The sequence below is a fragment of the Trematomus bernacchii genome, unplaced genomic scaffold, assembly GCF_902827165.1.
Source record: "Trematomus bernacchii unplaced genomic scaffold, fTreBer1.1, whole genome shotgun sequence".
NCBI lineage: Eukaryota > Metazoa > Chordata > Actinopteri > Perciformes > Nototheniidae > Trematomus > Trematomus bernacchii.
Window position 1 is genome coordinate 1080197 of NW_022987771.1, and position 24757 is coordinate 1104953.

Consider the following 24757-nt stretch of genomic DNA (forward strand, 5'->3'; position numbering starts at 1 on the left):
AGATTTGATCAGTTTGAAAAAATAGCAAGAGCACCATGTTGGGTCAAGGAGGGTCAAGGTTTAACCTGATATAAGCAGAAATTACTTACTTGTCAGGGGAGAACTAAACAAACTGATGTTGGATCTTTACTAAGCCCCCTAAGCATTAAATTAGGACTAAACTTGATTTGAACCACTTATTTACTTTATGTTTCCACTTCCTGCCTCAGATGTCCGGTCTATTTAGGCTTCTTGTTTGAGCTATAGCAAGTTTTACCTTTATCCTCCTACAACTGAAACAAAGTTTCCGCTCCTATAAGCCAAAGTTTGTTGGGAAAAGCTATGCATTAGAAAATGTGGTAAAGATGACATGCACTTCTTCAAGACAACATGTTAGTTAACATAAATACTGTATTGTATTTGTGCTTGGGACCATATAATAAAGATTTATATAACTTATCAGGCTTTCTCATTTCACTTCTCCATTATGTCTCATATTCGTATTTCATTTTTCTGTAAATAAACTAAAAGTAACATTAGCTGTAATATGTTTACGTTTTTTTTTTTATAATACTGGTGATATAATATGGCATTTCTACTGAACTCAGCAATACTTTAACAAAAAGTAATTTATGTGCATCCAGGAGGTTGTTGGAAATGTTCATAAATTAATAATATAATACATAACATGCTGTAGTCTTTTGTCAAATTACTTTAAAAGTAAGTAAAATACTTTATACGTTTGCAACTAATCACATCCGTTCGCATCTAATGGTTTTAAAAAAAAGAGTATTTCACTTCAAGACGGCTAAAATACAGCACTGATTAACATTTGGACAATCTCAATAATACTGAATATGATCATAAACCTTAACTTAGCAACCTGGACAATAATTGCCTCATGTCTAACATATCATAATTATTTCACAAATGTACTCTGTTCAGGACTCAAATGTGTGAAATAGATCTGCTTCCACATACAAGTGGTAAATAACTAAAATGGCAAATATCACATTTATTGACATGTATTTGAATAATTAAATATTACTAAATGTAGGAACTCATCCACTTTGTAGGCCTGGCCTATAGAATTTCTCATTAGTTTCTCAATCCTCAATCACCTCCAGATTATTTACCATGTTCATGGTCACCTGGGAGTGTAATTATGCAGTGATGTTTGTAAAGGCTAATATCGTACAATTATATGCAATAAAACAGACCACCTGCCATCTTCTGCGTAACATATACATAGGCGGTTCTACGGGGGGCAACACTGAGTTTGACCCACCCTGTGGCCTACTTCAAAAAAGTATATATATAAAAAAAAAAGATTAGCTGGTAAAGGTGCGTCTATTTTAATCACTTTGTATACTTGGGTAGCTTGTGAATTTACTCCAGGTGTGACTAAAGTATTATTTAGGTGTTGATTATATTTCACATCGATAATCCAAATTTGCAAAGTAACTTAAACTATAAAATAAATGTAGTGGAGTAAAAGTATACGAGTCACCTCTGAATTGTAATGGAGTAGAAGTACAAAATAACAAAAAATTGAAATACTCAAGTAAAGTAAAGGTATCTCAAAATTGTACATAAGTACAGGACTTGAGTAAATCTTCTTAGTTACTTTACACCACTGGTTTTACAGTGTTTTGTTTCCCATTAACATGTGGAGGATTCATTAGACATGGGCTGCTACAATTTAAGGTTTTGCATAGTTTACATCTATCTGCAAGTAAACTGGCCAAATGTTACCCAGGTTTAGACCCAACCTGCATCAGGTGCAGTCGGGACCCGGCCAGCCTAAGTCACATGTTTTGGCTCTGTCCAAAATTGGCCCCTTTTTGGACTGGTAGGCCTATATTGAAAATCTTTTCGTACATGTGTAACACGGCTGTGGATGCAAACCCATTGACTGCATTATTTGGCGTGGTCCCAAAGGACAGGAGACACGAATAACAACTGATTAGGCTGAGGCTGTGGCATTCTCTAACCTACTTGCTAGACGTCTAATAATACTCTTTAGTTGGAAGAAGGCTGCACCGCCGTCTCATAAGCGCTGGGTATGGAAGTAATGTCCCATCTTAAACTTGAGCAGCTAAGCACACTACCCGGGGCTCTATCGCAAAGTAGCTACTATAAGGTCTGGCAACCGTTTCTGTCCTACTTTGAGAACGAATTCTCTGACATTAAAACAACGTAGCCAAACTCTTGGTTATTTAACCATGTAGTTTTTCATTTAATAATTTATGTTTATTTTGTATATACCTATTTTGTATCTCTTCTGGATGTCAATTGATATTTTGTTTACTTTCTGTGTGTGCTGTATTTTTGAGTGTTGAGCGCTGCTGTTTGTTATATGTGGAAAATCAATAAAAATATTTGAATAATCAAAAAAAAAAAAAAGAAACATGAGGATTAACCATACTTACTTTATATAAACTTTTATAGGGATTAACTTTATCTTGATGACACAATGCACACAATATGTTTTCTTTTTTACTAGTGCCGAATTGTATTCCATATTTGATTCCATTCCATTCAATTTCTATGTAAATACTGTTATATTTCACTATATTTTTTATTATTTTTTATATTTTGTTATGTTATTATAGTTTTCTTAAAATAGTTCTCTATCTGTGTTTTTTAATTTTAGTTTTACTTTTAAGTATGCACCATGACATCAAGTCAAATTCCTCGTAGGCCCTACGTGTCAACCTACCTGGTAATAAACCAGTTTCTGATTCTGATTCGTATAAAACAGATGCGCACACCTCCTCCCTCCTCCCCCTCCCTCCCTTCCTGGGAGGGGGGAGTTATTTGACGTGGCAGGAGGACGTGACAATAGCTGCACATCTCTCCTCTCAGCGGGGTTCAGGTTGCTCACCTTCGGTCCTCTGCAGGTGCTGGTCCCGGTGCTCGCTGGTCAGAACCGGAACCATGTGGCTGGTGGTGGTGCTGGCTGGGCTGCTCCACTGCGCCTCGGCCCATGATGTGGACCTGAAGAAGCTGGAAGGGCTGGCGAAAGCGAGGGTGGAGGTAACGGAAGCGTTTCTGTTGCATACGTCACTGCAGGCTGGTTGTGTTTACGATGACGGTGTACTTTCCTTGTACGGTGGTCTTTTTCTAAAGAGTCCAGTTTGGTTAAATGTATGAATTTATTCCTTGAATTTCGGTGCTAGGCGCATGCGTGAGAGATCCTTCCAGCAGATAAGATGAGCTGTAGTAAACTGGATGGATCTTCTCTCCAGTGGTGTTAAGTAACTAAGTACATTTACTCAAATACAGTACTTAATTACAATTTTGAGTTACTTGTACTCTACCTGGGTATTCTCAGTTTATGCTACTTTGTACTTGTTCTACCCCACTACAATTCAGAGGTAAATCGTGTACTTTAACTCCACTACATTTCTTTATTACCTTTAGTTACTATACAGATTTGGTTTAATGTTGTGAAATTGAATCAACACTTAAATCAGACTTTAGTCACACCTGGAGTAAATTCACAAGCTACCCTGCAGCATACAAAGGAATTAAAATCAGCTGCACCTTTACCAGCCTTGATAAACACATGAATGCGACAATAATTATAATCAAAACATGTTATATGATTCTGAAATGGGCCAATCTGCAGTATCTGGCCAACAGAGTATTCCTACACGCTGGTACTTGTACTTTTACTCAAGTACTTAACATTTGAGTACTACTTCCTCCACTGGTTTACAGTATGGTACCAGCTTTTCAGACAATTGTGTAATAACGGTACCGTTGGTAAAGGTGACTTAGTTGTAATTTAGCTGAAAAGGGACTGGGTGTGTTACTAAAAGTCTGATTCTGAACAAAAGTGTCTGTAACTCAACCTTTCTTTTTCATGAGAAACCAGGCATTTCTCCCTCAGGGTGTCACCAAATCACCAGCCTGCCAGCACCACAGAACAAAAGCGAGTTATCTTGCTATTGTTGTGTTAGGCACACTCGGTTCTTAACCTGCGGCTCGTATTTCTGCTCAAATGGGTTAGGATCCTTTCCCAGAAGCCTCTCTCTCTTAAGGTGCAACGCTACAGTGGTACCAGAACATCAGAGAGACTTAAAGGGGACCTATCATGCAAAATGCACTTTTGTACGTCTTTTATATGAATATGTGTCCCCGGAACTCACCAAGTGTCAGAAAACACAACCCTCTCTCTTTTCCTCCATACCCAAATCTCTAAAAATGGGGCTGCAACGGATCTGATACAGACTGATCCAGATTTGAACACTGTCCTGACGTCAGGACGGAGGAGCTCTGCCTATATGGCCAACTCTCCACCTATCAGGGGAATGAGAGGTTGCCGTGGCATGGTAACAGCATGGTAACATGATGCTCGTAACTCGGCCCCCTCCTTTGCAGGGGGGCGTGGTCAGCTGCAGCGCATGCAAAGACAGGGTGGAGGAGAGCAAAATAGAGCAAAATGAGGCATGGCTAAAATGCATGATCTGTTTGGTATTTTGAAAAAGAAAACTTATAAATATACCTTATATAGGTATGGCCCTACAATATATTATTCAAATATAGCATGATAGGTCCACTTTAACTGAAGTTGTTTTGGACAGAGGTTATTAAAAGTATGCTTCAAGACACATACATATAATAGTTATCTAATTCCTTATTCTGATGTCCCATTTCCTGTTTCAGATGCGTTTAGTTTTGAAGCATCATTTTAAAGAACATGGTGTTGCCCTGCTGCTTTTCCTTAACAAAACAAAATGTCCAAAAGACACTCTTTAATTTAATTCAGTTAAATAGATATGTACTTGATTGATCACAAATTGAACACATTCTTGAATTCAATAATGATAATACTATTTCCTATTTAATAAAAACAAAGTTATAGTAATAATAAAAATAAGAAGATGTCAAAGAAGAAAACAAGAATATTACTACTTTTAAAACTGAACCTACAAAATGTCAATAGAAAAGCCCCTCTAACCCAGGTGATGTCTCAATTCCTGAGTCTGAGAGCTGCTAATAACCATAGTGATCTTTTGTTGTGTCTCTTGGCAGTCGTGTGGTGGATGACAGCTGAACAGGCTCAGAGAGGTAAGTTGCCCTTTTCCCTCTAATCCACAGAAACAAAGTGGACAACACACAGAGTCAGACGCAGACTGAAGCCTAATCCCTGCCTCAAAGTGTTGGCTCACTGAGAAACATTTTACATTTCACGTTTAGAGTTTCCCATAATCCTCCACAGATCTGCTACTGAAACCATCCCTGAGTGAAAAACATGAATCCCCTCCTCTGTCCGCAGGTCAAAGCCTTCGTGGTCCAGGACATTCCTCTTTAGTATCCTTTCACTCAAGCACACTGCTGTTTCTTGTTTTTTTAAACATGTCCTTTTACAGGTTGTAAAAAGTACCGTTTTTTCTCTTTGTACCAATCCTTGACCGTCACTACCTCAGCCATAATCTGGTGATGAAGCACATTCCTGGGGCCGACCCTGAGCTCGTTCTCCTGAACCACTACTTTGAAGAGCTGGATGCAAGTGTTTGTTTTGAAGCCATTTACATTGTACTTGTTTTAAAATAGATCAAAACCCCTACAGCAGGGGTGTCAAACTCAAATACACAGTGGGCCAAAATAAAAAAATCGGTACTAGTCGAGGGCCGGACTGGTTCAATGTTTATTGCAAAACTTATTGAAATGACTTATTGCACATATTAAACCTGGAACTAACAAAGCTTAAATAATTGTCTATTAAAACATTAAACATTAAATAATCAGTTGCATTCATTTCTTATGATTACATTTTTCCACAGGCCAACAACAGCTTAAAAAAAACAATTTCCCTCAAAGAACAAACAAACATGCCCTGTTGTCGTAAGAAAAAAAGTGCAGAAGGAAACATCCATTAAACTCAGTTAGCTGCTCTGTGATGCTAGTTCAAGCCAGATACTTGGCATCTCATCTTGGGTGAAAGTTCATCAATGTTTGGGGTCAGGCTCTGAGCTGAGGAAATCCTCAGGATTGAGTGAAGGTGTGCGTGCAATATACCGGCGGGCCAGATCTAATAGGAATTGGAAATTATCCTGCGGGCCGAAATTAAATCCACCAAGGGCCTGATTTGGCCCCCGGGCCTTGAGTTTGACACATGTGCCCTACAGTATATCTAGACCTTGACAATGCTTACATCATCTGTTATACAAAAGAATGTGACAATTTTGGTAGAAAATTTGAGTTGATTTCAATCCATTCATTCTCAGAGTCCAGAGGTTAGGTCAGTAAAAGTGAGGGGAATGGCGTCTTTCTAAACCTGTGACTAGGCCTATCAATTTGAAAATCCTATCCAACGTGTTGCGATATTAACCAGAATGGACAATAACCACGTCATATATATATTTTTTTTAAGTATTTGATGTCAATAATATATACATATATAATAATGTGCAAAAACCTCTTAAATCTCACTTTTCTGTCGTTGTTCTTTTTGTAAGCTTTTGTATACTCATGGTTACAGACTCACTCGTGTCCCCCTCCCTACACTTGGATTTTGAGTGTAATTAAGACAAACAGTACACAAAGTTAAAGATTAATTCAACTATTTATTATTATTGTATTCTTTAGAATTGTTATAGATATCATTTTGTTTTTGGGATTTATGGGCCCCTCTAATCATGTATACATCTGATATTGTGACAGCCCTATCCTACACACAAGGACTTCAAGCATAATTATAAAACTGCCTTTTAAAATATAAAATTGCCTTATTCCATTTTCCAAGTGAAATAAAGGCATAGTGTTGAAATGTATAGCTGCATTAAAACATTTGGCCAGATCTGATTACACTTTTTAGAGGTGTTATGGTACACTTCCTAGCAAACAGTTCCATCAACACTTGGACACAGAGCAACATTAGCATGAATGTGAAGTTGTGTTTTGTCCAATAACAGTTTTTCACATCTAACACTGATGGAAAAGTACATTTAAACTTGAATTATAACCCTGTGTGTCCTGCACAGCGGATCGCCCTGTCTGACATGAGCCGCTCAGAGATCAACCAGCTGCTGGAGGAGCTGGGTTTCTACAAGAAAACTGCAGCTGAGGACGAGGTGCCAGAGGAGTTCCGCTTCTCCCCCGCCAAGGACAGCCCGTTAAAAGACGAGCCGCCGTACGAATCCTCCTCCTCACCCCCACCCTCCTCCCCCTCTTCTCCTGCCACAGAGAACGCCTCCTCAGAGCCCAACGTAGAAGACAAGCATACTGACCTATAACTGAAGTAGCAATCTCACATTACCACCAAACCCCAAAGCTGCTCCACGACCAGCTGGTTGATGCAGTTGATGACTGAAATGCACGTCAAAATAAGACCAGAAGATCATGGAACAGCTTTTGGGCTTGGAAACAATCTTAGCATCAGCAACAGGCCTTTAAAAAGTCTGAATTTTGCACATATTGATGTTTGTTATTTTTACAGCGATAACATCCAACCAGGCTGCTTTGTGAATGCTTTTCTACTCTCCACACCAAGACTGGAAATGTGTATGTTTTACATTTGTTTTTGGTCCATTATGTGAGATTTCTTCAGGATATTTGCCTCTCTTGAGTTCCCCTTGTGTGTCTGACAGCTTCCTACCTACTGTGAAACTGAATGAAGCCTCAGGCTGAAACCTGTCGTCTGGCCTGAGGCTGATGCTGCATGTTCTGGTGGTCGGACTGAAGCACACAAGAGGATCAAGTGAAAGCACTGTAAAAGAAAATAATAAAATATTTGAAAAAATAATCTCATGTTTTTGCTATGTTGTAGTATTATGTTTTCTTGTCTGCTTCAAAGATTAGATTTGACGGAGGGCAGGCTGTTAATTGCCAATAGGTAGATTGTGGTGTAGAAAAGGCTAACGAGCAATAATAGCAAACAAATACATTCATTTCAAATTGGTTTAATTTCAATTCACATTTGACCGTGGTGCACAGAAACATGAAATTATAATGTGTTTAAGCTCTTATTTACAGCACTCACTGCTCCGTGGAAGGTATTCTGTTTTCATTCGGCAGCGGTGGAATCATCTCAAATAATTTCTCCAAACAACAAAAGAAAACCTTTAAGAAATACGTTTCATCGAGCTCGTTAAGCTCTGAGACAATCAGAATTTCTTATTAAAGGAATCTTAATTTTTACAAGCATAATACAAATCTTTCACCCTTAAAAAATTCCTTAGCTTTATGTTGTAAAATATACAGTTGGCAGTTATGTTCAGTCATGATAACTCTCGTTGAAACAGAAAGCCGGCTTTCATCAGGCCCTTTAACTCGTCCAAAAAGTGACCCCAATTAGTTCAACAAAACATCCTAATAGCTTGAGCTTATTGACGCTTTGAACAAAGCATGATGTACACACTAACAAAATAAAAATAATATATTTCAACAAAATCTACTCAAGCATAAATAAGAAGCCCTCTAAAAGAGCTGTGTGAGTGTGTGTGGCAGTAAGTCAGTGATGCTGGGGTGAGGCAGCACTGCTGTACACATTTTGTTTTTCTAAATATGCTGTCAGTCCAGCAGTAAAAAAAAGTCATTATACAAGTCAGCCGAATGACCTCAGCCCACTCCTCTTTTTTCTTTATACCTGAATAAAAAAAACGTGTTAGACCACAAATATACTCGCTGTTAGAATAATACAGGAGGCTTTCAAAAAGTTCAAATAGTGTTAAACATGTTCTCAGTAGCACTTTAAAATTCAGAAAGGTGAGATTTACTCACTGCATACTCGCTGCATCCATTTGAACAATGAAGGACTTCCCTCTGTATTAAATAGTAATATGCTAACTGTTACATCAACATCAGAATCGTAATAACTTAAATTCAAATACTTCAAGCAGCCAGTGTGTCTTAACAATTCAAAAGTACCGAGATAAAAACCAAATAAGGCAACGGTATATTTTTCTTCTTGTGGAATGACCTACAGCAATGCCAACAAGGTTTATAATTACAAAAGTATGGCAGAGATATAGTAAAAAATAACTTAAAGGGGAAATACTATACAAAGATTTCTCTGTTGTAGTACACTAGCGTGGTAACACGGCTTCTGCATGTTAAAATGTTCCTGGTACAACGCAGAGTAAAAAAAGATTACATTTTTAAAGCTTTGAAAAGGTAGTCTTATAAAAACTTTGGCGCCCTCTTGCTGTAAAAAGACGGACTTTGTGTTAATGAAATAATGAAAACACATCACCACTGCCAACAAAGATAATACGCAAACGAACACAAACACACACACACACACACGCTCACACGCACACAATCCCCAACTTGTCCATGATGCCACGTCCAGGCTTCACCCTCAGGTCAGAGGTCAGAGGGGACAGGGCCGACCCATGGACATCTCGTATCTGCGCAGGTGGTTGACCAGAGACTGGACGTAGGTGAAGACACACTTGGAGTCGGGTTTATTACCCATGATCATCATGTCCTCCACCTCCAGCAGAGGCATGCAGTTGGCATACGTCCTGAGGAACAGCATACAAGAGACAGTGAGAAAGAGGAGGGGACAGACAGGATGGTGGAGGATCGGATGATCGCTCATTATTATTCATATTTAAATCATATGTCAGGTGCTTTAAATTGATCATAAACCAAATAGATTAACAGCTACATTTGAAAAGAAATCACTGATGAACTCCTTGGCCTTTCCTTGTCGTGGTTATGTTTGACTTCTTCTTTTTAAATCCTTTTGTGTCTCTGTTTCTCTAAAGCAATGTGTGGAAAACCCTTTAAAAGCTCTCTAAAAATAAACTTCAGTAATGTTTCGATAAACAGTTTTAGAAACAAAGGCTCCTCGTGTGCGAGTGACCACAGGGTGGCGTTATATCTCCACGTTCTGTAAACCCTCCAGACATCCTGAGTAACAGGAGCGGCACGCATGAGAAAATAAATGTCAATAACATAAAATTGGTTTTGTTATTTAAGGACCTGCAGACATGGGGTCATTCTGCACTTTACCATTTTAAAAAGGCTTAACAAGCATAAACACCTGTACATTCACACATGATCAAAAGTCAGCAGACAACACAGCCTGCTTTGTTTCTTAACCTCTTTGTTTGAAGCTTTGAGATACAGCAGTTCCTTTTAAAGTGTTGCAGATGGTCCTGGCTCTCCGCCTGGGCCATAGTCTGACTATTCAGAAATGCACGGACACACACACACACACACACACACACACACACACACACACACACACACACACACACACACACACACACACACACACACACACACACACCACACACACACACACACACACACACACACACACACACACACACACACACACACACACACACACACACACACACACACACACACACACACACACACACACACACACACACACACACACACACACACACACACACACACACACACACACACACACACACACACACACACACACACACACACACACACACACACACACACACACACACACACACACACACACACACACACACACACACACACACACACACACACACACACACACACACACACACCACACACACACACACACACACACACACACACACACACACACACACACACACACACACACACACATACCATGTTTGGTACTTCGTACTTCAGTAGCTTCAGATTAACATGAGGGATCATATTTCCAAAAGCGGCCAATAAAGGAGTTTTCTGAAGCACGTTTGATTTAAATCCTAACAGCTGCTCAAACACGCAGACACAGACTCGCACACACACTCGCACACACACTCCCACACACACTCCCTCACACACTCCCTCCAGCCCATCTCTCAGAACCAGAGTGTGGTTCCTCTGTAGGTTCGCCCCCTCTCTCACCATGGGTTCAGTTTTAGTTGTGGTGCGACTCTAGGAGGAGTTTTTGGTTTTAACCAGGCCCTTGGTCACCAGCCCCCTGTAGAACTCCTGCAGGTACGTATACACACACTTCCAATCCGGCTCGCGCATCTTCACCATGTCGTCCACATCCAACAGCTGGGGGCAGTCCACCATTTTCCTGTGCCCACACCCAGCAGGGGGGAGGGGGGGGGGGGGGGAGAGAGAGACAGGGGAGGACAGGAAGGAAAGGAAGAACCAAAGAGATAGAAACAAGGAGAAGGTACAGATAAGAAGAAGAAACAGGACAGAGATAGTGGACAAAGTGTGGGAAAGAGAGGAAGGAGGAAAACAGATGAAGCGGTGAGCAGCCAAACGAAGAAGATCCAGGGTGAGGAGACAGAGGGAGAGAGAAATGACACAAAAAGAAACAATACCATTACATTCTCTGTGTTCACAAATATATCCATGAGTTGACATGCTTCATGAACATCTCGATACGTACAGTATGTGGCAAACAAACACACTTGCAAACAAAGCAAAAAGGCTAAATGAGCGTCAGGTGATGCTCATTTAGCCTTTTTGCTTCTTGTTGTTTTTTTCGGTGCAACTTTTGACCATTTGAATATGGCTGCGATCTCTCAGAAAACACAAGACACGGTGAAAAAAACAACAAGGATTCTGCAGATGAGAAACACACAGACAAAACCATATGGTGACTCTAAAAAAAAACAAAAAACATACTGGTGCACAGGAGTGTGTGAGTGTGTGTGTGTGTTGGGATTTCAGATAACAGCAAACTACTGGAGGGTCAGCAGTGCCTGGGGAAGTGGGTGGGGGTGCAACACAAAAGGTGGAAAGACGGGGGGCTGTGGTTGGGTGACAGTCCGGTGTCGTGATCGTGAATAACATCAACATCAGCATGGACATTAAACTGCTGAGAGCATGTGAGCAAACACACACACACACAGGTGGGTGAGGGGCATTGAAAGAGAGAGGATACAGAGAGGCATTAGGAATACAAAAGGAGGGGAGATGTGGAGGTAATAGGCGGGAGCTGGTCCGTATTTGTTAACCTGGTGGTGGTTTGGGGTGGGTTTGCTCATGGGTCTCTGGTTTAGAGCAGACGGAGGGGTCGCAGCAGTTATCATAGTAGAGGACAGGTGGGGAGTGATGGTTTAAAGGTGGAGTTATTAGAGCCTTGAGGTAGTTTGATACACCTGGGAGAGACGGGGGGGGAGTTAACAGCGGGACATCAGTCGAGGAGTTTCACGCGTTTTGGGTCCGTCTCTGAACTTCAGGGTCAAGTAGAAGTTGGTATATAGCAATACTGAATAAAAGTGGATGTTACAGAGGAATGAGAGAAGGATGTGTGTATGATACAAAGAAAGGGAAATGTGTTGTTTTGAAATGTTTTGAAATGTGCCTTGGATTGAAGATCAAAGTGTATGTGTTTATGCTTTAGAGGAAAGATTCTTCTTCTGGTTTCTCCTCATTTTCTTCACATTTTCTCCACCATGATTAACAAAAAGCTTCACTGCCGTGTTGTGGTTTCTCCAACATAGTCGGTGGACCGTCACACTTTCAGTCAGAGCTTAACAACAACAACAGAACTGATGTGGTTAGCGGACATGTTACTGGGACAAATCATAGACCGTATGTGTATCTTTATATACAGCCTATGGGAAACAGTTTTGTGTGTACTCACTCTGCTGTGTTGAAGGCCATCTCAAAGTTTTGCCTGCGGTTGCTCGGGCTCAGGGACTCGTATTCAAAGGATTCAGGGAAAAAATTGTGCACCAGGGCACAAAATGCCATGCCGTTACTCCAGCTGGATGAAAAGTTCTGAATATCCACATGCTGAGGGAGGAGACGGACAGATTAGGATGTGCATGTTGTCAATTGTGTAATTTGTTCTACTAATTTATCTTTCATATTTTTCTTTATGCATGCTTCTTAGTTAACATTAGGCTGTCTTTGGCTCTTTTTCGCTGTCACAAATGTACATTTCCCCTCTGTTGGACGAATAAAGGTATTCTGATTAGATTTGGAGGCAGTCCCAGGTAAGTGATGGAAACATTCCTATAGAAGGAAAATATTATCTTAGCCCATCTTGTCTTAATCTTCAGGTTTAGCTCCACTGGCTGACGTTAAAGATGAGCCACTGTGTTGTCGGGCTGGAGCTCACCTCATACGAGCGGGTCTTGGCACGGCACCAGTCGAGCAGCATCTGCTTGATGGAGTTTGCGTTGGGAACGCCAAAGCTGGTGGAGCGCTGGACCTTGTTTACCTTGGCGACCGCCTGATTTCCAGGGCTAAAAGAAAAGTCAGGTTTGTGTTAATATTTACATGCTTTGATCTGCTACCTTTCTTGGGTAGTAATTCCTCTCTGTTTGTTCTTACCCGCCTCCCTCCTTCTCCAGCTTCTCTATCATGGCTTTGCGGGCCGTCATGGCCGAGGTCTTGGGCAGAGACTGAGCCCTCATCAGCTCCTTGCGCCGCTCCGCCTGCAGTCGCTCAACCGCGGCCAATCCACTGCTGCCGCTGCGAGACGAAGTATCATCCTCGCGGTCAAACACACTGAGGCAGGGACACGTACAGTAAGTTAACTGGTGAAACTGTAGGCGTTTAAAATGTTGATTAGATACTGTGGTGATGTTTCTTAACTTACCTGCCAACTTTTTTGCTTGTGTTGGAGGAGGATGATGATGTGGAAGAGCTGAAGCTGTATGACTTTGACTGGAGTGTCCCTCCTGAGATAAATGAACACAGGCATGTGAATAATCTTGGCAATATGACTGTAATGACTATAAAATATGATAATAAAGAAATGACTTACTGTCTGTTTTCTGCAGATAACTGGACTCAACAACAGTGCTGCGTGATGATCTGCTTCCATCATCTAAAAAAGGACAATTTTTTATTATAAACACATAAGATGATCCTTATCATTTGTTGTCCATCTATTTCACTGCTTACTTCTTCCTCCCAAGATTCCCTTTGTTGATCTCAATGGTTGAATTTATGTTCAAAAGGGTTTGAAGAAGGTTCAGAAATGAACAGGTAAATAAAAGAGAGACCTACCAGACGAAGCGAAGCGGTCTGTCTTGGTGACTTGGCTGAGGCTGGAGCCGTCGGCGGACTTCTCCACCTTCCTCATCCCCACCTCTCCTGCTCCCACGCCTGGACGGCCTTTCTGTCCTCGCTCTTCCCTCTGCTGCCGGATCTCCTGCAGACGGTTGTCGCGCTCCTTTTCTCTCTGGTCTGGGGTGGAGAAGGGGAAGGGGAGAGAAGAAGAGAAAAGGGATATAGAGGTGGAGGGATGATGTCAGTGGAAAAAGAGGAGGGGGAGGACAAAAAGGTCCTAAACAAACTGACAGCACCTCATCTCACTGCTGCAGAGATGGATTCAAACAAAACCTCTTCTAAATGTGAGGTTTGCAGATTCTTTCCACAGTACTGTCAAATTCCCTTAAACAAACACAAACACACACGCACACCACAGGTGGGAGGTTCGAGCCCAGCCAAAGCTGTCAAGTTATATGTACAGCAAAAACATCACACATCAAAAAGAAAAAGCACACTGCGATCGACCTCGATGACTGGCAAAGTCTAGAATACTGATACCTTAACCCCTGCAGTGCAAACTAAAGCTTTTACCTGAGAGGGTACCTGCATTTAAACGTATTATGTGGTATTATGCATTTATTCTAACTATGTATAGATGGGTCTGTTTCTGCCCTTTGGATGCTCCATGCCAGTGATTCTCAAATGGCGGTACGCGGACCCCTGGGGGTACGTTGGGGTACTGCAGGGGGTACATGAGATTTAAAAAAATTAATTAAAAAAAGGTTAATTAAAAAAATACCATGTATGATTACAAAAATAATCTTAGTACAATAAGTTAAATAGAAAACACAATTTTATATAAAATATTCCTAGAACCACCAAGGGGGTCCTCATATAAACATGTCAAATGTGTGTATTGTATTTTATAGTTTTTCACAATATATCATTTTGTTCATTGGTTTGTTAAACATATTACTTCAATTGAAAAACCCCTTGGAAAAATCTATTTTATAAAAATGTCGTTATGTTATTTTTTTTCATGCATGAAGATGAAAATATCCTTAGTTTGTTGTAATTCATGCACGAAGGAGTTAATAAATCACACACTGAGGGAACATCACTATATTGTAATTATTTATATAGGCTTTTTTGATCAAAAATGCTCGGTCAAGGGGTACTTGGCTGAGAAAATGTTTCAAAGGGGTTACATTACTGAACAAAGTTTGAGAAGCACTGCTCCATGCCACCGAGTGCACTGAGCTTTTACAAATCTGGGAATCCAATTAGGGTTCAACGGCAACGAAACCAGGCGGCTTGTGAAACTGTATGCTGGATGCTCTCGACAACACAGATATACACTAAAGGTGGTAGTTACAAAGTTGTGTGAGTATGACAACAGGATTCATGCATGTTAACAAAACTGTCAACATTTTGTCTTCATCATCCACCACAGAGCTCTTGGAGATAAACTGTTGTGGTCTTATAATGACAGGATGGAGCACACAAAAAACCAAACGCAGGCATTATTAATTGTAAAATCACACTGCACAGCAACCTGCCATACCTATTTCCTCTTGAGTACATCCCAGCATGGCCTCTGAGGGCAGAATGGATAGAAATGATGTGGAACATTTCAAGACAAAAAGGGATTGAAAAATAAATAAGAGGCTTGATTTTAATGAGGCAGTGTGACTACCTTATAGTACCGTCATTTGAAACAAAGCAGTGGTCGGGATAAAATAATTAAGCACGTTTTAATTTGATGAGAGTAACAGACAGGAGATTCATTTTGTTCTCTTACCTCTCTTTCTCTTGCGAAGGTCTCTCATGGCTGCACGGATCATCTTCCTCTCCTCAAAGTCTTTTGACTCATCGAGCTGTGAGAGAAAAGAAACAATGAAGTCATTCTTCACAAAAAGTCGTAGTGGCATGGCTCTATTCGTTCATGCACTTCTAACATAGCATTTTGCATACAGACAACAATAAGCTTTTACTTTTCCAAATATACCTTCACATATCTGGGGAGATTTACTACACAAACTATCTGCATGACTAACGCTACATCATTAGTTCTAAAGTGGTGCTCAAATCAAAATCATCCAGAATTATAACTTGAGTGTGAAGTACCATTTTGTCAAGGAGCTCTTCGTCCTCGATAGCAGCCAGCTGGTCGGCTGTCAGTTTTCCGGAGCGCTCGTGTTGTTTGCCCTGAGTGCTGGAGCCGTTTGGGATGGTGGGGACGTGACTCCCCACCTTGGCAGACGATGCAGCTGCAGACACCGGCTCCGAGGCCACGGGCTCTGTCTCCATCTGCACACACAACACAAACACACACAGCATGAGCTACAGCACAGACACCAAGACATGCAAAACAATGTTTCATGTCTATATATTCAGTTAAAGAGGCCCTATTGTGCTTTTTGGAGTTTTCCTTTTCCTGTAGTCTCGATTATTTGGGTCAATAATTGATATCACGATTATTAAAAAACGATTATCCATTTACTTTGAAAACATCCATTTATTGAAAAATAAAATGTGAACAGTATGTTTTTAACAGTTGATTACCCTGAACTCTAAGTATAATTCAACTGAAAAACCAAAAAAAAAAAAAAAAAATCAATAATCATTTTATTTCGATGATGTTGTTTTCATAATCGTTGCAAGCCAAAATCGTAATTGCAATTAAAATACGATTAATTGAGCAGCCCTAGTGCAAAGGCTGTAATCCCACAGTTCCCTCCAAAGGGAGTTTCTCTCTCACACCCCTCAACCTGAAACGCCTCGGATGTACTCCTTTGTTTACTTCTGTAACATAGTGACATCACTATGTAACAGAGCCAGCCAGCTAACCAATCAGAGCAGACTGGGCTCTGGTTTCAGACAGAGGGTGAAAAGAGGTGCAGTTTGAGAAAAATAAAGACCTTTTGAACATTAAAGCATGTCAAAAAGGCCCAGTAGAGGCACAAGTACAATATGAACATTTTGCATACTAGGGCCCCTCTAAAAAAAAAAGGTGACCTTAGTTGGATACGTGCATTGCCATAACACCTGCAGAAAGAATCTCTAAACCCGGAGCTCAGGCTTTTAAGTTGTACACTCACCCCAAGATAGATGAGGGTTAAAAAACATAACTTAAAGGTGGGGTAGGTCATTTTGGAGAAACCAGCTGGAGTGCGCTAAAATTTGAAAATACACAGCCGGAAAAAATCTGCCACTTCCTTACAGAGCCCCTCCTCCAACACACACAAACGCGCACATGACCAATGGGGGCACGAGATAAGTTTGTGCACAGATGGAAGGCTGACAGGCAGGTAGGCCATCCAGTTATTTTAGCCGGGCCGGCTAAAATGATTGGTCGTGCTTTTTACAGCGCTACGGCTTCCACAGATGACATTTCTTTATGGATTTTTTGTCAAAGCACTTAAGATATTCATTGCTATCAGGATGTTAAGAGCATTCCATGGAATATAACAAAAAGTGTATCTCGAGCCGGTTTCTCAAACTTACCTACCCCACCTTTAAGCTTGCTGACATTTAGAACGTAATAAGCACAGGAGGATTTTTGGTCAAACACACTGCAGCCATAATAGGCTTTGAGTGTTAGAAGCAGGCTCCCTCTGATAATCTCTTTGTGCATTAAGACTGCCAGCGCACCACATCTCATCATTTCTTCCATCCCTCTGCCTTCCAGCCATGCCAGAGAGGGTGACAGTAAGCACATGAGTGGGGGAGCGACTCTGCCAAGTTACTGTTAACGTAGTTCATGGAGTGTGACTGACACAGTGAGTGTCCAAATGATACTGAGCTGCAGTGAAGCAAGAGTTTATGTGACAGGTACGGTACACCATTATGACTGGAAGATGGGAACAATGCATTAGCAGATATAAACTCTGAGAAAATGGTATGTACACCACAGAAGGAGTGCTGAGCGTAAGAGCAAAAAGGTAAGAGTGAGGGAGCATGCTGAAGAGGAAGTAGAGCACCAAGAGAATAAACATTATAGGTCTTTAATGTAAACCTGGCTTTCAACCAGCTCTTTTAAAGTGACCACAAACCCTATAGAAAACAACTCTTATAATTATACATCGTGCTGAATGCCTGTGGCAGACTAGGAGCTGTAGATGTGCCTTTGTTGTAGCTGCGTCCAGATATAGCTCAGACAGCTGGCCTCGTCCCTATCCACAGCCTCACTGTGGGCCCCAGGTTTCACCAGGGAGGGACAATGCCCAGAGCAGCCTCAGTGCTGTGGGATTAGGGGTGGCCACTGCTTTTAAAACTTTTCTGGACATGGGACAGACTGGAGTGAGAGGCACTTGACCGACAAGGAATGCTTTGGGACACAACAAAGCCAAACAAGGGCCCTGATTCAGGCAATGTGGGAATGTGAGTGGGGTGAGAAAATCCCAGATAACCTGCGCTCACGTCGTGTTTAATTCAGATACTCAGATGCTTAATTCTGCCGTTACACGAGAAGGGCTACAATCTCTCTGAACATGTATTGCTTCATGACTTAAACCTGAAATGCAGTCCCTGGAAGCAGAATTATGAAAAACTGACATATTTCATAGTTGACATTGCATAAAGGCATTGGGAGGTATCACAAGTAAGATTTAAGAGAAGACCACCACCTTTATAGGAACAGCTGATTGGCAGATGCAGCTGCAACATTGGCCGGTTATATAACTGAAGATTATGCAGCAAATATTCAATATCCCTTGAAATGTCACCAGTGCATACAAACAAACAGTGTTTGTTATGGGATCTCAAGGGTACATTGAGCAAACAAAGCTTGAGAGCAGAGAGATTATCAAGTCAGTCAAGAGGACTGTGCAATGATTTTTACAACGGGATGTAAGACCTTAATCCAATCTTTGTTATTAAACCGGACAAGTAAAACCGCTCCATTTATGACTCCTTTTTTGAAAAATGTTGTATGCTAAATCAATACGATTCCTGCCAAAGTGAGCATGATGGATGATCTATGATGAGACAAACTATAGGCCAGGGCAACTGTTACTGTTAAAACATGAAGTGTATCCACTACATATGAGCCCTTTCATGAAACATGAGTACTAGCCAGGATCAGAAACACATGGTGTTGAAGGATTGGAATACCTCCAGGACAGACTGTAGTGATGTCCTTCAAATAAACACAATTTGAAAAAAACTGACTGACAGTGAGGATGGTCAGGCTATTTCTAAAAAATGAATCAAGGAAATATTGTAAGATTAAAACCAATGAAAAGGTCAGAAAGTACAGGTCAAAAACAACATGGGCAAGAACAAGCATGGCACTCAAAAGTACTCAAGGCCAGCTGATCCACATGTATTGCGAACACAGGAACAAAAATACATTCCCATTCTTCACGCAGCTTATCTGAATACAAAAAAGGGCGTTTTTTTTCTTTTCTAAACCTGTATCAGAGAGCAGTACCGTGCTTTTGCTGCAAGAAATGCTTTCCAACCCAGAGGGAGCAGAGAGGGAGCGGCAGGTTGCAAAGGTGGGTGGGTGTTGGAGAGACAACGTTTCTGGCGTCGGAGGTGTGCTTGTCTCAGCGGATACAGAGTCTGATTCCTTGGGGCAGGATGAAGCTTCCTGGGAAATGCTTGATGGACTATCCAGAAGAGTGCTAGCCTGAGAGTCCTGGGGAGCACTGGATAGAGAATCTTCCAACGTGTGGGATGAAGTTTCGTGAGGTGCTTCAAGTGCTTCGTCCTGGGATGTGCTGGCTGGAGGATCGTTGGAAGACGACAGAGAATCAATGGACGGTATTTCGCTTTCACATTGAATTGTAGGTGAGCTTTCTTTGCTGGCCAGTTCATGCAGTAAGCTATCAGGTAGCCCCATAACCTTGCACAGGGCCTCCACCTGCCTCAGCAGCTTCTCCTGCTGAATGCTCATCCTCAGGTTCTCCTCCTGCAGCCGGGCGAGGGCCTCAGCCAGAGGAGCCACCTGAGCTGCTGCCTCCTTAAGGCAAACATCCACTCGCTTCCCAAAGGCCTGCAGGTCACTGTGGATCTCCCCCACTGCACACTGTAGTGTTACTTCAAATTCCCTCTTGCAAAACAGCTCTTCTTCATGCTCGGCTTCCTCCTGAGCTAGCAGATCACCGATCGCCTCCTCCAGGCCAGACTCTGCACAAGCGCTATCTGGACTGCCCATAGCCTCGGGAGCCTCTGAGGCTGGTAGTAAGTCCAGGTTCACTCCAGGCATGGCCAGACCGGCTGCACTCAATGTTACACTGCTCAAAGTCGCCTAAATCTACGTGTGTCCAAAAAGTTGTGGCGTAAGATCATAAAAATCTAAATGTTGTGGCCACAGATGTGAAGGTAAAGGGTGTCAGATCTGGTCTGTCTACAGAGACCTTTTCAAAACAATGCACATCCTTTATACCCCCAACAAATCTGCCCTCTTCACGGGCCAACACCCTCACAGCCAATGAGCATGAAACGAATCCCCTTTCCCAGACAGCAGAAGTCCCACCCCCGTTTTCCAGGTGCCGTGGACATGTCTATCTCCTGCCCTGCCATTATTTCACAGAGCCAGTCTGTCCTGGTGGGGGCCCGGGGGGGAATGGTTGAGGCAACAATTCAGACAACTCACCCCTCCCTCTTTCAACTTTCCTTTTATCTCGAGCCGTTGTCCTTCACACCCCGATTAGCATGCAGCGAAGGTTTAGATGTGGCCTTAAGTCCGGGCTAAGCGGAGTTATACGTTAGTCTTTGACTCCTCGTAAGAATGCTTTCTGACTAAATGTGATCGTGTTGTGACTAATTAGGTCAGTTGCGTTGCATGACTTTGACTTAGAGCAGACGTCCAAAGGGAGGATCAGTCCGTGAAGGACAAAGTGTGTCGGGGCTATGACACAGCAGGCTGGGTGAGAAGTGAACGTCAGACGAGACCCAGCTCTCCTCGGCTCTGGGCAAGGATGTAGGGAAAGACATCGCAGCGCTTCAAGATTTAGTTTTAGGCTCACTGACAAAGCTGCCCAGCTGCTGCTCATGTGAATGCTTCAAGTGCTTCTGTGATGAATGAAGAGTTTTCTAAGAGCGCTGACAGAAGTCTGTGTGCACATTGGTTATTGTGTAAGAGGCCCAAGAACATTTTTTAAATGCCTCCTGACGCTTTAAAAGCATGCAAGACCATGCAAAAAAACAAAGAGTACTGTGCTATCTGCATCTATGACTAGGGGAAGGCAAATGTGATACATCTGTAGCTCTTGATAACATGCCAACACATCACACGCATTAAACTGATATTAAAACATATTAGGGATAACAATGTGACAAAGGGCAACAATGGTCTCTCCTGGTAATTACAGGTGAGCAAAATAGTTCCCGGGAAGAATCTGGCCCTCAGAGAAAGTGAAGAGAAATGTGACTGGCAGCAGGGAAGTGGGTCAAAACCCAGGAGGACCATGTCTCTAGTCTTATCACGCATCAAAGCACTAACCCACTTTGCCCACGGCAAACAGTGAGGTTAAAAAACAAGGAGCCTGAACAATCAAAAAGTGCATACACTATTTATGTGACAGCGTATGTGGCTATTGTGAACCCTGCTGCTATACAGACTGTTACCAGAAATAATGTAGTCTAGCTTCCAACGGAGGTAAAAATAAAGCAATGCAGTCATTTTAGTTTGAAGAAAAGTCAACATAGCAATGACAGAAAAAGTGTCTATAAAACAGCATCTAGACGTCTTTTTCTCCGCAGTTTGCAGGGAGGCTTAAGTCTATGACACATGTAAACTGGTTAGGTAATCAGCATGTGTGATGGTTCAGCAGTATGTTAACAATCCCCCTGTGACAGTGAGACAATGTGTGGGCCTGTGTGTCCATGTTCACGCAGCAGCACTGTGGGCATTGTTTATATTTGTGTTCAAGGCCGTGCACAGTGGACAGCTGAGATGAGCAGGAGCAGCTGCGACCCCTCTGAGAACGAGGCATCAATACCCAGCTGCAGGCCTCACCTGTCTGAACGCAGCTCTCATCACTGAACTGGAAACCTACAAGCATCTTGACCATTCACTTCCTCTTAATCTTTTTATAATAAAGAAAGAGCAGCTAGGCCTCTAACACTATCATTTGTTTTTAAGTCTGTTCATGGCTTCTTAGAACATTTATCTCTGTTGACACTTAAATAGATTGCAATAACAGCGTGTTTTATTAGAATCTTAAAAGAATACCACTTAAGAAATAAGGGAGGGAATGAGTGCTGAATTTGGACCACCGAGAAGAAGCCCAGACCACCCAAACAGATCAGAGCCTCAGCGGGAACCACTGAGGTAAATAAAAAACAATGATCAACACCAAACAGGAAAAACAGATTAAAACTCTTGTTACAACACTAAATATCTACTCACTCTCTTTCTTATAATGAACACAACTGTATACATTGTGCCTCCTATTTAAGAGGTTTCACAATAAATCCCTGACATCTCACACAACCTTGAACTTCCACTAAACCAGGTAAAGTGAGAGAGCAGGTGGTCTCTGGATCAGTCTGTAGGTAACCAAGCTGCCTCGCCTTTAGTTGATGCTAACTTACAGTGTCTGCTGCTGTTTTAAAATCTCATTAGCCAAGTCACTCAGGCTCGGTGTACTTTAGGGGAAACTTGAGCAGATCTGGTGGAAGCTGGTGAAATATCAGCTAAGTGACGAAAAGAGACCTACTTGTCATAGTCTTGTGGTTTCATCAATGGAGGCATTCATGTTGAGCCTATACAATGATGATGCCGTTTGGATAACCATGTATGTGGAACCCAGCCTATTGGTGCTAGCATGCAGTCAGCAGGATAGAAACAAATGGGTTTTTCAGTGAGAGGTCCACAGAGGTAAATTAACTATTTTAAATGAAAAATTATGTATTTATTTTAGCACTATCTAAAATACATCATACTAAAAAAAAAATCCTTCACATGTTAGCACAAGGCGTTACCTGCATGCCGTTATGATATGGTTTGTAGTAATGTGTTTTTATTACATGTACAGCACTTTGGCTCGACCAAAAATCGCTTTTAAATGTGCTATATAAATAAAACCTGATTTGATTTGATTTGATGGTCGTAATATCACTCAGACGAGTATAAACGCAATCTCCTGCAGAATCTTTTGCCGCTAGATCCCTTTTCAAGAAAGACTGCTGTGTTATTACTGAACATGTCACTTAGACGCTTTTATCCAAAGCGACTTACATACTCAATACTGTGGCCAATCCCCACAGGAGCAATTTGAGGTGAAGTGTCTTGCCCAGGGACACAATGACATGCCGATTGCAGTGGGGTTTGAACCTGTGACCACCTGATCCGAAAACCAACACACAACCCACTGCACAACACGCCTTCTATCTTACTATGTACCGGCCCCTGTGTCCGTGCGTCTCAGCAAGGGCCTAACTAACTGATGGAGACAGTCTCATTCCAACACCTTAAATTCACCCCGAAGCCTCGTAGAGCCTCCTCCCAGCCGTAATTAACCAGCTCCCTGATCCCATTACCAGATTACAGCTGCGCTCCACACAGGGGGGGAATACACAGCCATTAAAGATTAAATAGTTCACCACTTTTCCTCTCCTCACCCCCTCAGTCCCCCACTCCCCATTCCCCAAGACACTTCCTTTCATGGAGGAGAGAGGAGGTTGAGGAACGAGGCAAATGGGAGTTTAGCTGTTCTTTCTAACCCCCAAGGTCACTGTAAGAGGGGAGGGGGTCGGTAAGACTCTGACATGAGATGAATCTTTTGCATTGGCCCCTAAGAAAAGACGCGAAGAAGAACTTTTGTCAACATGTGTCTTGATGCAGATGGACAACAATCAGTGTGCATGAAGACAGACAGGTGTCAATGGGGGGACATTTCCCAGATAAATCTCAGCGGGCATGGCCTGCCGAGAGAAAACAAGGAATGCCCGGAGCACCTCCCTCTGCTCTCTCTCCTTCACATACCCTACAAGGACAGATGTGACTGGCTACCCACTCTGTGTTTGATAAACACTGTTCTTCCCTCGTCTCCCTCCTTTTTACACCCTCTGTCTGTCTCTCACTGTCCCGGCTCACTTGCTTTTCAGGCCTTTATAGGTGATGGCTGTGACAGGGACGCAGCAAACACACAGTGGACTTCAATTGACTCCATTGGAAATGAAAGAGAGGATAAAAACAGTGGGTTAATCTAAAAAATTGGATCCAACTGGGAATGTGGTTTTGATCCATGTTTGACAGGTTCCGTCTCCAGATTCTGCAAAGCCTCAATGTTATGATCATTTCCCAGAAAATACTTTGCAATGGCAGACTGTACCTTGATGGAGGATTCGGAGGAGAGGCTGGATGAGGAGACCTTGAACGGTGTAGCTCTGAGGCCGAGGGTCAACTCTGAAACAGATACAAGTGAAGACCAAAATGAACATGGAATTCAAGTGGAAAAACATTGTAAAGCTATGGGTTGAATATAAGAACATCAAAAAAGATTCATATGCATGTGCACATGGTTCTGCACTGTGTTTAGTCAGTTACATAAGCTGCCATAGTGTCATAAACAACACGTTCCCTTGGCTAATGAGAGAAGCGAGAAAATGTGGATGACGTCACCTTTAACATAAACAGCTCTCTTTATTTACCTGCACATGGATTTCCCTGTGACCTGCTTTCAAACCCCCCCACCCCCACCCCCATCCCTTAACTTTAAACATGCACAAAAGCTATATCATACAATACAAGACTGATACACACCAGCTCAGCATAGTTTACATTTAAGACTCAGGGAAGGTGCTTTTAAGAGAAACCGGAGACACAATCCCAGCCTGTCTTTGGTCAGTGGGAGACAGGCAGGTTCCCAAAAAAGGAGCCCAAAACCATTAAAGCAAACTGAGCTGGGAAAAAACGTTG

General features: G+C 42.0%; 2 protein-coding genes across 6 annotated transcripts in view; one reads left to right on the forward strand and one right to left on the reverse strand.

The window, feature by feature from the left end:
- Positions 1-2777: 2777 nt before the first annotated feature.
- Positions 2778-7735, forward strand: selenom (selenoprotein M). Its single transcript, XM_034148622.1, has 5 exons — positions 2778-3018; positions 5023-5058; positions 5267-5301; positions 5418-5496; positions 6975-7735. Exons 1-5 carry the CDS (start codon positions 2920-2922, stop codon positions 7224-7226), a joined length of 501 nt encoding a protein of 166 aa, XP_034004513.1. The 5' UTR covers positions 2778-2919; the 3' UTR covers positions 7227-7735.
- A 141-nt stretch (positions 7736-7876) lies between these two features.
- Positions 7877-24757, reverse strand: part of smtnb (smoothelin b) — a 51772-nt gene continuing 34891 nt past the window's right edge. For 2 of the 5 annotated variants that reach the window (XM_034148623.1, XM_034148628.1), the window contains 11 exons: positions 24171-24244; positions 16009-16191; positions 15683-15758; positions 15446-15478; positions 13897-14076; positions 13652-13714; positions 13484-13565; positions 13216-13392; positions 13001-13127; positions 12521-12672; positions 7877-9458 (listed from right to left, as the gene is read on the reverse strand). In XM_034148623.1, coding sequence (XP_034004514.1) covers positions 9305-9458; positions 12521-12672; positions 13001-13127; positions 13216-13392; positions 13484-13565; positions 13652-13714; positions 13897-14076; positions 15446-15478; positions 15683-15758; positions 16009-16191; positions 24171-24244 — 1301 coding nt within the window. In that variant the 3' untranslated portion in view covers positions 7877-9304. Of the gene's footprint in view, positions 9459-10815; positions 10994-12520; positions 12673-13000; positions 13128-13215; positions 13393-13483; positions 13566-13651; positions 13715-13896; positions 14077-15445; positions 15479-15682; positions 15759-16008; positions 16192-24170; positions 24245-24757 lie in introns of all 5 variants that reach the window. The other 3 variants (XM_034148624.1, XM_034148627.1, XM_034148626.1) reach the window with 3 other exon arrangements.